The sequence below is a fragment of the Ambystoma mexicanum genome, chromosome 9 (assembly GCF_040938575.1).
Source record: "Ambystoma mexicanum isolate Mex_15411 chromosome 9, UKY_AmexF1_1, whole genome shotgun sequence".
Classification (NCBI taxonomy): domain Eukaryota; kingdom Metazoa; phylum Chordata; class Amphibia; order Caudata; family Ambystomatidae; genus Ambystoma; species Ambystoma mexicanum.
The window spans coordinates 694009877-694022674 of NC_090931.1; the positions used below are offsets into that span (position 1 = coordinate 694009877).

General features: G+C 44.2%; 1 protein-coding gene across 3 annotated transcripts in view; it reads right to left on the reverse strand.

Annotated features, from left to right (window-relative positions):
* NDUFS1 (NADH:ubiquinone oxidoreductase core subunit S1) overlaps positions 1-12798 on the reverse strand; it is a 1009292-nt gene that overhangs the window by 921893 nt on the left and 74601 nt on the right. For all 3 annotated transcript variants that reach the window (XM_069615565.1, XM_069615566.1, XM_069615564.1), the window contains exons 3-4: positions 9282-9373; positions 5791-5898 (exon numbers count right to left, since the gene is read on the reverse strand). In XM_069615565.1, coding sequence (XP_069471666.1) covers positions 5791-5898; positions 9282-9373 — 200 coding nt within the window. The remainder of the gene's footprint in view (positions 1-5790; positions 5899-9281; positions 9374-12798) is intronic.

Below are 12798 nucleotides of genomic sequence, written 5' to 3' on the forward strand. Positions count from 1 at the left end.
TGGAAGTTGCTTGCGGTACAATTGTTAGAGTTCAACACTAATGACAGTTCTACTGTATTATCGATAATATAAAGATATACGGTAGAACTGTCATTAGTGTCAAAGAGGACTGTGAAAAAGCATTTCAGGGGCTGAAAGATGCCCTCTGTAAGGCTCCAGTGTTGAGAGCTCCAGATTATACTCAGACCTTCTTAGTCCAGACTGATGCTTCCAACACAGGGATAGGAGCAATATGGAGTCACTTTGATAGCAAGTGCAGGGAGCACCCCATTGGCTTGATTAGTAGAAAACTAAAAGATAGGGAATCCAGGTGGGCCTCAATGCAATATGAATGTTTTTTCTATTGTATGGGCCTTTACATTCAGGCCATACACCTCTATGGAACTACTGTCAGGATTCAAACAAACAACCAAAATTGCTCAGGTGGTCCATAAGGCTTTGATTTCACTATTGAGCACAGGTCAGGTACCCAACATAAGAATGCTGATGGTCTCTCCACAATGTATGACCGACTGGACCAAGAGATTCATCCAGGCCTTAGTCTGGGAGGGATGAGTGTATGGAAAAGTATCATGTTTTTGCTTCATCCCCCTCTCCTAGTGAGTCCCCCAGACCTTTTTGCTGGACTTCTGGACCCTTTTCTTTCTATCCTGAAAGATATAGAGTTTTTTTCCCTCATTCATTCTGATTTGCTCCAACTTTTGGAACCCTGTTCTCTGTGTTTTACTTTTTATTATGGAGTAAACTTCCCCCCCCATCTCTTTTAAAGCATCTGTGTTTGACTTTTGCAGCACACACAGCGCCTTATGGGCAGTGTTGCTGGGAACCCTTTGGGTTCTCCTTTGAGATTCTTGCTTTATCCCCAAATAACTACAGTTCTTAATGAAAGAGGGATACTTTGTATCCCTTGTAAGACTTTATACTGTGAGACATTAGCACACACCACCGTATGTGGAGTGCTAAGGGGATACCTAGTATTCCCCTTCCATGCTCCTGTGACTTTTTTAGTCACTGACAACCTTCTTGTCATGGCTGGTGGCAGTGGACATGTTCTATCAGCTATTGGGTTCTTTTTTACTGCAGACTGTATTCACAGTCCCGGTTGTGCACAATAGGGTCAATAGGGTCAATAGGGTCACCTATGTTCCAACATGGTGGCTCCTTTCCTTTTTCACCATTTCTAGTGTGGCAGTCCTTTGTTACCCTTCTACCATTCTAGGAGGGGGGAGGTATGTGTGTATTTTGCCTTTGGCAAGAACCCTTGGGTGTCCCCATGTAGGCTCCAGTGTGTCTCGGCAGGCAGGAAGACGGGGAGGAGTTTCACTCCCCAGCCCCTTTCTGCCCGAGTGCCTGAATGGAGCCAGTGTCCACTGGGTAGCTGGCTGTCCCGATTGGACAGCCACCGTCCCTTTCTGTAATCTGCTGAGATAGATTGCAGAGGAGTATGCGTGCTGAAATTGAATAAAAGGGGTGGTTCTTGAGGTGAAAGGCAAGTCGACCACTGGAAACTGAAGCAACCGAAGAAGACTACCAGAGACGCCTGCAGACCCTTTGCAACACAGTGAAGTGACCACTGCTGTCCTCATCCAGTTTTCCACTCGAAAGAAGAGCTCCGAAGAGGACGATGACTCCTCTTTGGCTGGTGGGACCAACTAGCCCTGAGACGAACTACAATCTGAGCCATCTCCCTCTCCAGACCTGCAGACCGCTAGGAGAGCTCTGACCTAATTGCAGAGCATAGTCTATGAGAGGCCGAATCCGTCCAAATCTTTGCTGAGCTCCAGGTGAACCTCCAGAGACACAATCTGCCTCACCAGAGTGCAGGACTCCAGGAATCTTAGATTGCCCGGGCAAATACTGTCCTTAGTTGGTGCTGAGAAAAAGACATCAAAAACACAGACTGACCAAAGAAGCTGTCATGGCCATCGGCCCTGAACCCCAGACCCCGCACCATCAGGGCACGAGATCAAGGTGCAACACAACCTTTTATTGGCCCTTGGGGACAATACGACTTGGAGAGCCAAGCTGGCATCAGGCTCATAAATAAATGTTTCCCCTGCAGGGGACCCCATGTGCATTGGGTCGGGCGTGGCTGCTGGGAAGAGGCAGAATGCACGTGTACGCATCCTTTTAGGAGTGGCAGTGGGGCCGATGAATCAGGACTATGGGCGTGGCCAGAGCAGGCTATATAAGCCTGCTCTGCCTCCCAGCACGCGATACGCGTTATTCTGCTATTGCAGCGTAACGCTCACCGCCGCCTAAGCGCAACTTACCTGCTTCTAGCTACCAGCCAGAGCGCATCTTACCTGTTTCCAGCTACTCACCAGAGCGCATCTTACCTTGTCTCCACCTACCAGCCGCAGCACTTACCCTGCAATCCGCTTCCTTCAGCACGCATCATCGTGGACTCTGGCATTCATCTTCCATCTCCAGACCTCCGGATAGCAGCGCTCCAGCCCGACGTCGTGACAGACGGAGCCTGCGAGGGAAAGAGACAAAGACAAGGTTCGAAATCGCGGAGACATTACGTTTAAGGTCGTGCTTTGACAAATTCTCGCGCTTGACCTAAAACCAACACTCACCATCTGTTGGAACATCGTGGACTCCAATCTCTTCCCAATTGTCCTCACTTCTTGCACCGCTGGGCCGCATATCACCTATTGGGAGAAAGCAGAGGAAAGACATTATTAAAAAGATACGGCCAATAACCAAGAATCAACATTACAATATTTTAAAAGCCAAAAGACACTTACCTTTAGGAGTGGTTCAGCCACAGCCGGTCTGGGCTGACACGCACATGGATCAGTGAAGGAAATCGGTCCATTCAATGCGCTCCTGCTGTGAGAAGCAGGACGGAGAGCTCGCCATCATCAATCAACAGGTGAGACTATATGGGTCGGCACATGCTCACCACATTCTGGGAAGAAGGGTTCGAGAGAGAGACAGCAGACTTCTCACGATCTCTCATATCCTCGCAGAGGCAGTGCCAACAACCAGCGCAGTCCACAGCACAAGAGCAGGGGAAGAAGCCTGACAAGAGGAATTCACTTCCAGGGAGGGCTGCTAGCGTGCCCAAACGTCCCTCCAAAGACCAGGTGAGCGTAACAGAAGCTAGATAAATACATGCCAGGGGTCCTCTCGCGATGCTGCTGCCCAGACCTCCCCGTCGGAAACCATCCTCTCTTCACCAGATCGATGAATCTGACCTGGGCCCATCGCTGCTACACAGAGGAGAATCAAGCCACAAACATTTCTTCTAACGTAAGGTATTATGGGGAGAAAAGGTATCGCTTACCTTGAACCAAGAAGTCACTCCAGAGCGTTGAGTGCACAGGGAGGTGTCGAGGGTGTCCACTCTCAACTCTGACCCAAGCTGCCGGCTTGTGTGCCTTTTGCGAGTCCTTTAATAGGGTCTCCAACGTGGTGTTAACTCTTCTAGCACCTTGTCCTAGAGACTCAAAGTATCCTCAGGAACTTTTGCTGTTCTGCTGCTTCGTAAGACTTTGAGCCCTCTCTGAATTGACCTTTGCATAGAGTTGGGATCGGACTTTAAAAAAGGTTTAGTTTGCTACGAAAACCGCCTCTGGAACGTTAAGGTCTGCTACAGTGTGACTAACCAACCCTTTTCCTTCCTAAAAGACTGTTGTGTAGTTTTGCTAACTAAATACAATTACTGTATATCTTTGTCTTTGCACGAATGTGCGGTCGTACCGATAATACGGTAGAACCGTCATTAGTATCAAACTAACAATTGTAGCACCAGCAACTACCAACTAAGCAGTGGCCTTTGAAAAGTGATAAGCCGAACTGCTCTGCCACTATACCAACGTTCCATGATTAGTGCAGCCTAATAAGAGGCGGGGAACTGTATACCATTGGGATAGTTTTATGAAGTCTTAACTCAAGTGGACTTTAGGAAAGCTGCCCTAACAATTCCCAAGTCCAAACTCGGTGCAGCAAGGTAACCCAGCCGGGAGCTGGTCACTCCACAGGGTGGTCCTGGGACACTTTCAACACTTTCCAAGGGCAGGATTCTGGAGCAGGGTTTGAAACTGGTTGTTCACATCAGACCAGGTGTGTAAACATCGATGAAGGCCTTTACGAGATTAAACAAAAGAGCAGTGAAGATCTTTGCTGGGGGCAATGCTGGTTGGCTGCAACAAGGATCCACAGGTCTTCAGCGGGATGCTCCTCTTCGAGGGGCTCTTGGTCTCAACAATGATCTGAAGACTGGCTTCAGGAGTCCTCTTAGCCTAAATTCAATTAAGAGTCGTCAATGAGACCACCAAGAGCAAGTATCTATGCCAGTCCAATTGGAAGGGGCTAGCAAGTCCAGGATGTGGAGTAGGGCCAGAGTGCGCCAGCCTTAACATCCAGCTACTAACACAATGCCGCTTTGCCCGGGAAAGCCAAGCCTTTGCTCGGGAAAGGGCCGCTCATATATGGCATATGTGACAGGAAGAAGGCCAAAAAACAAGAGGGCTGAAGGATAAGGTGGAAACCTTGTGGCAAGGCTGTTTTGGAGTATGCAGTGCTCTAAATGGCATTTCGTGGTAAAATGCAAAAGTGCACATAAGAAAAGTAAACAAGGTAGAAAAACATCCGCTGCCACCCGCCTGACCTGAGCACATCATGCAAGTTAAAGATGTTACTTAAAAGAAAAAGACATACAAAATACTCCTGTCTCGCTTCACTGTAAAGGGGTGTGTGCAGCTTAAAAAATAATCATAATAAAAATTATTGGGGTGTGGTGGAGGTGTGGGAGGTTGGGGGTTGAAGAGTGGTTATAGGTGAAAGTATCTAAAACAAAAGGATCGACTGCGTTTTTTTCTACACCAAGAGTGCTGAAAAAAAAAGTTTCAAATGCTTTTTTTTGGTGCTTTTTTTTTTTAATGGGGGGGTTCCCCCCATCCCCCTGTTTTGCTTTTTTTTAATGGGGGTGGGGGGGATTCCCACCCGGGTTCCCACCCATCCCCCGGTTTTCCATTGTAAAAAAACACTAAACTAAAAAATATATAAATAAATATAAAAAGCATTAGAAACTTTTTTTTCGATCCTTTGACCGGACACCTTGAAGAGCCCCATTGCACTTGAAAATAATCAATTAGAGGGTCTAAGCAAAGCAAGTAAAGCAAAAAGGCTTCACTTATCCTTAATCCCTCATTTGCCACGCTATTATGAAAGTCTATGCAAAAAGGACGAGCATACAGTTAGGACGGGTTTAAAGCAGCATCACTTTGGGGGGGCTCCTTAGATGTCCATTGGGGGAAAAGTGACAAAGAAAATCTTTCCTAACAGTAATAATTTGGCAAAGTATAGATGCCCATTACATTACACATATTTACAGTTAAGGCACTTCGAGATGAATGTATCTGCAAAGAACGCCACAAGATCTTTGGCCTAGTGTCAAAATCTGGTTCAAACCCAGACCAGCAGGTTCCAAAGTCAGCAACCTAGACACTTGACCACATCTGCTCCTCAAATACTAACAAATGGCAAAATAATAATTATCAGAAGGGATAGAAAATAATGTAAATAGCTGTCCCTAATCTACAAAAGTCTGTTCTTCAAACATTTCCCACATAAGGCATACATTTTACTAACTTCACTCAATGTATGTTCCTTTCCAAAACAAAGGACACATCACATAGAAATATTCAATTGTGGTAGTGAATTTCCCACTATATATAAGTTGTAGCATTCTCCTTTTGTTTTCAATTCTCGTACAATGTCTCAGCCCATATCATTCTGCTGCTTAGTTTAAAACTTGCCCAGTCATGCACAGAATACCTTGGGTGCTTTTTCAATTTCCACAAGACACATCCGACAATTTCCAGCCACAGACAGCCGTTCATGGTAACAAAAACGAGGAATCTGCATGCCAACTTTTTCACAGGCCTAAAAATAGAGAAAAGTACAAATTTAAACAAATATACAGGCATTTTAATTTCAACCTAGTCGTCCTGCGTAGGTATAGGACCCACTGCGACAGCAATTACAGTACATCCTCTAGGTCAGGTTAGTGGAATTTATACAGCAACCACTATATATTATGAGATAAATTGTAACTTTCTGGCTCATTGCATGTTTGAGACATGGAGACATTTGATTCCTAGGCATTACATTGCAAATTAAAAAATTCAAATTCAAACAGGTCATGGTACCAGCTCATAACATAGGATTTATGGCTATCCAGCCCACTAGCCTGCAAGATAAATGTAGGTTTGCTATTCAACCTGCCAGCTTGTACAAGAGGGCTGTCTTGGCTACTCAGCAATCTACTCCGTAGGAGAAGAAAAGCTGTGGTGTCTAACCAGCCAGGATGTAACATATGGATAGTTCAGATAATCAACATGCCAGACCTAAAACAGGGGGATAGCACTATCAATACAGGTAACCTATAAAAGAGTGCTACCCCAGCTAAACATACCAGCCTGATAGCTATGCACATGAAGTCAAGAGCCTACAACTGAAGATGTGCTGTTCAAGCAAATAATCTGTAATACAATCATCTTCTGATGTATGCTAGCCTATTAGATACTCCTGTTGACCTGAACCAAAATCCTGGCTAGCCAGCCGTGTGCAGAAGAGTAACACTGCTGTTCAAGCCTAACCTGTAATACCAAAGGGCTAGCTCGGATAATGAGACTTGAAGCCTTTATCAGACAATTTGCTTAATTCTGGCCAATGAATAGCTCTGCCAGCCAACCCACATATGTAACATCAAGGGATAGCTATTCTGTTCATGCTACTAATCTGCAAGCCATAGCTTAAGAGGAATGGATCCAATACCCACGCCAATAGTCATATCTTTCTTTGCAGGGATGCCGCTGCTGTGCAAGACAACACCCAGAAACTCCAAGGGATACAACAGCTGTCCAAGCCATCAGCCTGAAACAGGTAAGGAATATTGGCACAAGTGCCATGCTCTCTCTGGTCTTTCCACACAGTCTCTTCATTTTACTTTTGATGCGGCTCTCCTCTCTGCCAAGCGTTCCTACTTTTCTGATCTCCTGCACTCCTACGCATCTCATCCTTGTGGTCTTTTCCAAACTCGGACTCGTAATCTCTCTCCACCTCCTGCTCCCTCTTCTCTTGACCTGGCTTATTTTTATTCTAAAGTAGCTCTTCTCCATTCTGCTATTACTCCCTCAGCTTCCTACTGTTCTTCCCTTGCTCAGTCTAGCAGAAGCTTCCCAATCTCTCTACACCCAGATAGCTCTGCTAAGCTGACTAAAGCACACAATACCTCGGTTCCTCTTGATCAGGGACGTCATTTCACCAAAATGTCATATGACCCTTGACCTCTGATGACAACACAGGAAGAGATTTCATTTGACCCCCCCAACTCGAAGTGACATCACAGGAAGCGATGGGACACAACCTTTCACCCATTAAAGGAACCAGGAAGGGACATTGTTCCTAAGTACACCACGAAAAATATGGTTGCAAACACTATAATGTTATATACATTTCATACAAGAATGGATCACCATATGTATCGTTACTATCAGTGTGTATAGGACCATATTACCAAATTACTGTGAATGCAAGCAGACGTCCAAGGCCTAATGATATGTTATTATATAGCACTTACGCGTAAACGCTTTATATAGATCAAATATACATACAATATCACCCAACCTGTTTTGGTACTCATTTATCGACCTCAGAAGGGTGAAAGGCTGATTTGAGGTGTTTAAGAACAGGCTAAATACGTGACTCCCGAAGTGTGCCTGGAAATAAACCTTTATGAGTCTAGCGATTATTGGATAGAATTCCAGAAAGACACATTATCTGTTATTCCTATTCTTTCTTATTTAGCGTCACTGCTCAAAGTGATACACTTGTGAAAACCCGTTTTTAAAAAAAAAAAATATTTTTTTAAGATGCCTGAACAAGAAATTCAGCCACTCCAAAAATAAGAGCCACATGACACTGGCCATTTTTTTCCTAGGGGTCGCAAGGAAGACCACAGGGATAGCAAGGGGGACCTCAGGGGTCGCAACTGCAACCCTCAAATGACATCCCTGCTCTTGATCCCCCTACCATCATCTCTTATCCTTAAAGTCTATCCTCTTCTTCCTTTTCTAACTACTTTGTTAAATAACTCCCTTCTTTACAAACCTCTCTCGCATCTAACTTTCGTCCGATATCCCTCCACCCTTATCTAAGCTACTGGAGCACAATGTTTATTCTCAGGTTTCTTCCTTTATCACCTCCAACGTTCTGCTCCCCAGTTTCCAATCTGGTTTTTGCCCCCCACCATTCAACAGAAACTGCTCTGCTATCAGTGTGTAATTCTCTATCTGCATAACTCTTGATCGGTCAGCAGCGTTTGACACTGTGGACCACTCTTCTGCTCTCCTCTTGTTTTCTCCGGTTCGGTCCTTGAATGTTTCAAATTCCATCTATGCAATCACACTTTTTTGTTTCTTGGGCTGGTAATACCTCTCCTACCTTGCTCCTTCACCATGTTGTCCCTCAGGGATCTGCCCTGAGCCTCTTGCTCTTTTCTCACTTGCATCATCTCTCCTTTCGGGCTTGCACACCATTTCTACGCTGACGACAACTTTTTCGATCCTCTTTCTCGCGTGTGATCCACAACAAAGTATCTTCTTGCCTATTGGATGTCCAATCATGGACGGCCTATCATTTTCTAGTCTTATATTCCTCACTCAAAGGATGGTGGATGCATTAATGTCTGTGTCCTTCCTATAAAATTGATTGTGGCAAGCAGTTGCAACGTGAATATCGCCAATTTTGACTATGCTATGGAATTCTTGGACCAAATTTACCAAACACAGGTCAGTACCATGTTTGTGTGCACTGCATTTCTGGTCCCTTTAGAAGGTGGGAAGCACAATGGTTGTTAAAATGCACGGTGTTCCACCTTCAGACAGAACATTTTTTTGTTCAAGAACCTGAAAAAAAGCAAATCCACAGGTGCAAAGCATGACAAAAGGCTAGTGTGTGCTGCAGACAACCCTTTGGTTATTTCCAGAGTTATCCGTTTGTCTTTTTCAAATGAGTACTTGGTGCAGGGATTAGGACCCCCAAGTGCAAGTCAAACATTTAGCAGGAATTTTAAGGAAAGGTCTTCTGCGTTCTACAAGTAACAAAAATAAAACGTAATGCTTACAAGTAACAAAACATGACCCTAATCGAAGGCTCTTGGTTTTCCTCAAATGCACAAGGATTCCTTCCAGTGCGATTCATTAATCAAAATGCACAACACACGTTATCAAATAGCATCAATGTAAACAGGACCAAAGTCTTACCTGCAGCACTGTGGTCCCTGGCTCCACCATGACTGGCTTGCCATCAACAAACACCTCAATCAGGTTGCTTGCAGCTGTGGCTGTTGTACGTACTGAAAATACAAATGAAAAGAAAATAATCACACAAATGTTTTGGTCTCTGACAGATTTATTGAATGCATTTGTTGTAGAACCATACGAATAGTGTAGTAACTCTAGGCACAAACTCCTTTCCAAATAGATTAAGTAAAGCTATGTTAGGCCATACCCATGAGGCTACATCAGTGCTGAATGAAAAGCTCAGGATTTGATTTCACCAACTTACAGGTGTTTACGATAACTCGCAGCACTGCGATAAATCAATGTATTCGCGCACACTAGTTAACCACACAAAACCTTGTGAAATGTTGCCAAGCCTGAGACTACTGTAGAAAGAGTATTTCCTTTATACACATACCCAGAATTTGCTGCATTACAACAGTTTTAAAAATAACTAAGTCGTGCAAGGCATAAAGCAGTGTCGTATGGCAATTTGCTAGGCAATTCTGTAGTTTAGGTAATTAAATTAACACTTGTGTAGCACAGATAGCTATTTAAATGACCCTGTTCAATAATATAACTCCCACACCTACCACCCCTGACACTACAAGCACCACGAATGCCACTGATTACCCTTGCTCTCCACACAACCCACATTTTTACCTATTGACACTTCCTGAACGTCCTACTCAGCCTTGCCCGACACACATAAGAAACCTTAGACTTAGTACGAGGCTCGCACAACCTATCTTCACCCACGCACAGAATGCCCCCATAGCCAAACTTATAGCCTCACCTGTTGCTGAACTTAGTTCCAAATCAACTAACAGCAAACAAAACCTTAGTCATCCACTTATAAAAGCAGCCCTCATCAATGCTAGTTCACTTCAGGCACATGCCTTAGACATTGCTGATCTTATAACGTCACATGACCTGGACTTCATCGTCATAACGGAGACTTGGCTACATACAGCATCTGGCCCATCTTTAGCTCTTGCCATACCAGACAATTACTCAATTATACGTGAAGATCGAGATATTAAAACCAAAGGAGGAGGCATTGCATTCATTTACAAAACCTCACTAGGCCTGAGAAAAATTGTCAATCCTCTATTGCCCTCAGCAGAAATCTTATCTGTCAAACTACAAACATCACCCACAGCAACTATAACCATCCACCTCGTGTATCGCCCTCCAGGCCCCATCACTACCTTCGATAATGACATTGCACATTTGCTCTCTACCAACACTAAGAATACTTCCCAAGTCATACTTGGGGACTTCAATCTAGGCCTACATGACCCTAATTACCAAAAATCAGCTGCCATTAAAGACACCATGACGGAACTAGGCTTCTCGCAATGTATTTTTGAATCTACCCACATTAAAAAGGTAGAATCCTCGACTGGATAGCCGAGTTGAACTGCAATATTGACACCATGTCCAGCTCGACATGCGCCTGGACCGACAATCACCTCATTCTATTTAATATCAAAGAAACTGCCTCACCCACCACCAATGTACAAGACCCAGCTATTATGACCAGGAGCAAACGCAATTTAACATTAGACAAACTCATCCCTTTGCTACAGCGCATCACCAACCCAACTACCACCACCTCAAGTCGATAACTATAATCACACTATTCTTAAAGCCATCTACACACTAGCACCTATGAAACTACGCAAACAAACCACGGACCCACCTAAATACCTGGTACACCCCACACCTTAAAACGCTTAGGAAAATTAAAAGATCTGCAGAATCATCTTGTTAAACTACCCCCTCCCCAGCAAATAAGGCCAATTTTACTGCAGCCTCTAACTACAAGATAGCTATACTACAAGCCAAAAAAGACAACTGTAATGACCATATTTCCAAAGCTGAATCCAATACAAAGGAACTCTTTAATATTCTGAGGGAGCTAGAATCTCCTGTCCCACCTCCGACACCTGCATTAAAGACTCCCAATGGTGTACTAACATACAGAATGTACCACAGGATAAAATAACCATGCTCCAAAACAAAATAGAAATGAAGAAATCACTCATCACCAATGCGGACCCTATCTCTAATCTACACCCTTCTAACTATAATGAACAACCTCAATTACATTTCTCACCACTATCTATTAAAGAAGTAGAATCCATTATATTGAAACTCAAACCATCAAATTTTAAAGGAGACGCTTGTCTAGCCTCCCTTATCAAGGAAACTGCTAAGGAACTAGCCCCCTTCATTACCAGAGTCATCAACGCCTCCTTCGAATCTAGTATAGCACCCAACAATCTGAAGGATGCGTGGGTACTCCCATTACTAATAAAACCATCACTAGACCCTAACAACCCATCCAATTACCGTCCAATCACAACGGTCCCGTTTCTATTAAAAATACTTGACTGTGCAGCGTACCTACAAATACAACATCACCTAGAGTCTAACAACTTACTAGGACTGAGGCAATCTGGTCTCAGACCTAGACATGGTACTGAAACTGCCCTTATTGACCTCAAAACCCAAATCCAATCACAGAAAGACAAAGGTAACCTGGCCTTGCTTCTCCTATTAGACTTACCTGGAGCCTTCGATTTGGTGAATCACAAGATTCTATGCAAACACCTCTCCAATGCTGCCCACTTCTCAGACCAAGCCAACGCTTGGATTGAATCATTCCTCAATAACAGATCTATCAGGGTCTTTGCACCCTCTGCCTCCGCCTCACCAACTCCCATCACTTGTGGGGTGCCCCAAGGTTCATGTGTGTCTCCTACTCTCTACAATGTATTCACCAAACCACTTTTTTGATGAGCTTGACTATCGGGGCGTCACTTACACCAATTACGCAGACCACACCCAGATACTCATTCCCATCACATTTACCTCATCATACAAGCCTGGATGGCGAAGCACAGGCTCTGTTTTAACAATAAGACAGTTACTCCTCCTAGGCTCCCCTGCTAAACTGAACAAACTGGACAATCTGGACACCCTATTCTCCTCATTCAACATTAACGGCGACATTATCAAAGTAGCTAATGTAGTGAAAACTCTTGCAATCTATCTAGACTCGGCTTTAACACTAACTAGACAAACTAACTCAATAGCCTCCTCATCTGCTTACACATGCAAGCTCATTACAGCTTGCCGCCCGTATCTATCCCCTGCCAATTGCATTACAATAGCGAGAGCCCTAGTCCTCTCCCAGCTGGATTATTGTAATGCACTATATTTGGGTACCTCCAAAAAAAAAACTCAATAAAATGCAAGTACTGCAAAATAACACCATACGGGCAGCGCTGAACATTCCAAGGAACTCCCACATATCGGAGACAAGACAGTCCCTAAATTTGCTTAACGTCAACCAAAGAATAACGTACAAAACACTATCCCTCACTCACAAATGCCTCTCCAATCAAGCCCCCTCTCATCTATCTGACACCATCACCCGACATCTACACCTCCCATTAGATCAGCCATGAGACAGTGTGTCAAGATTCCT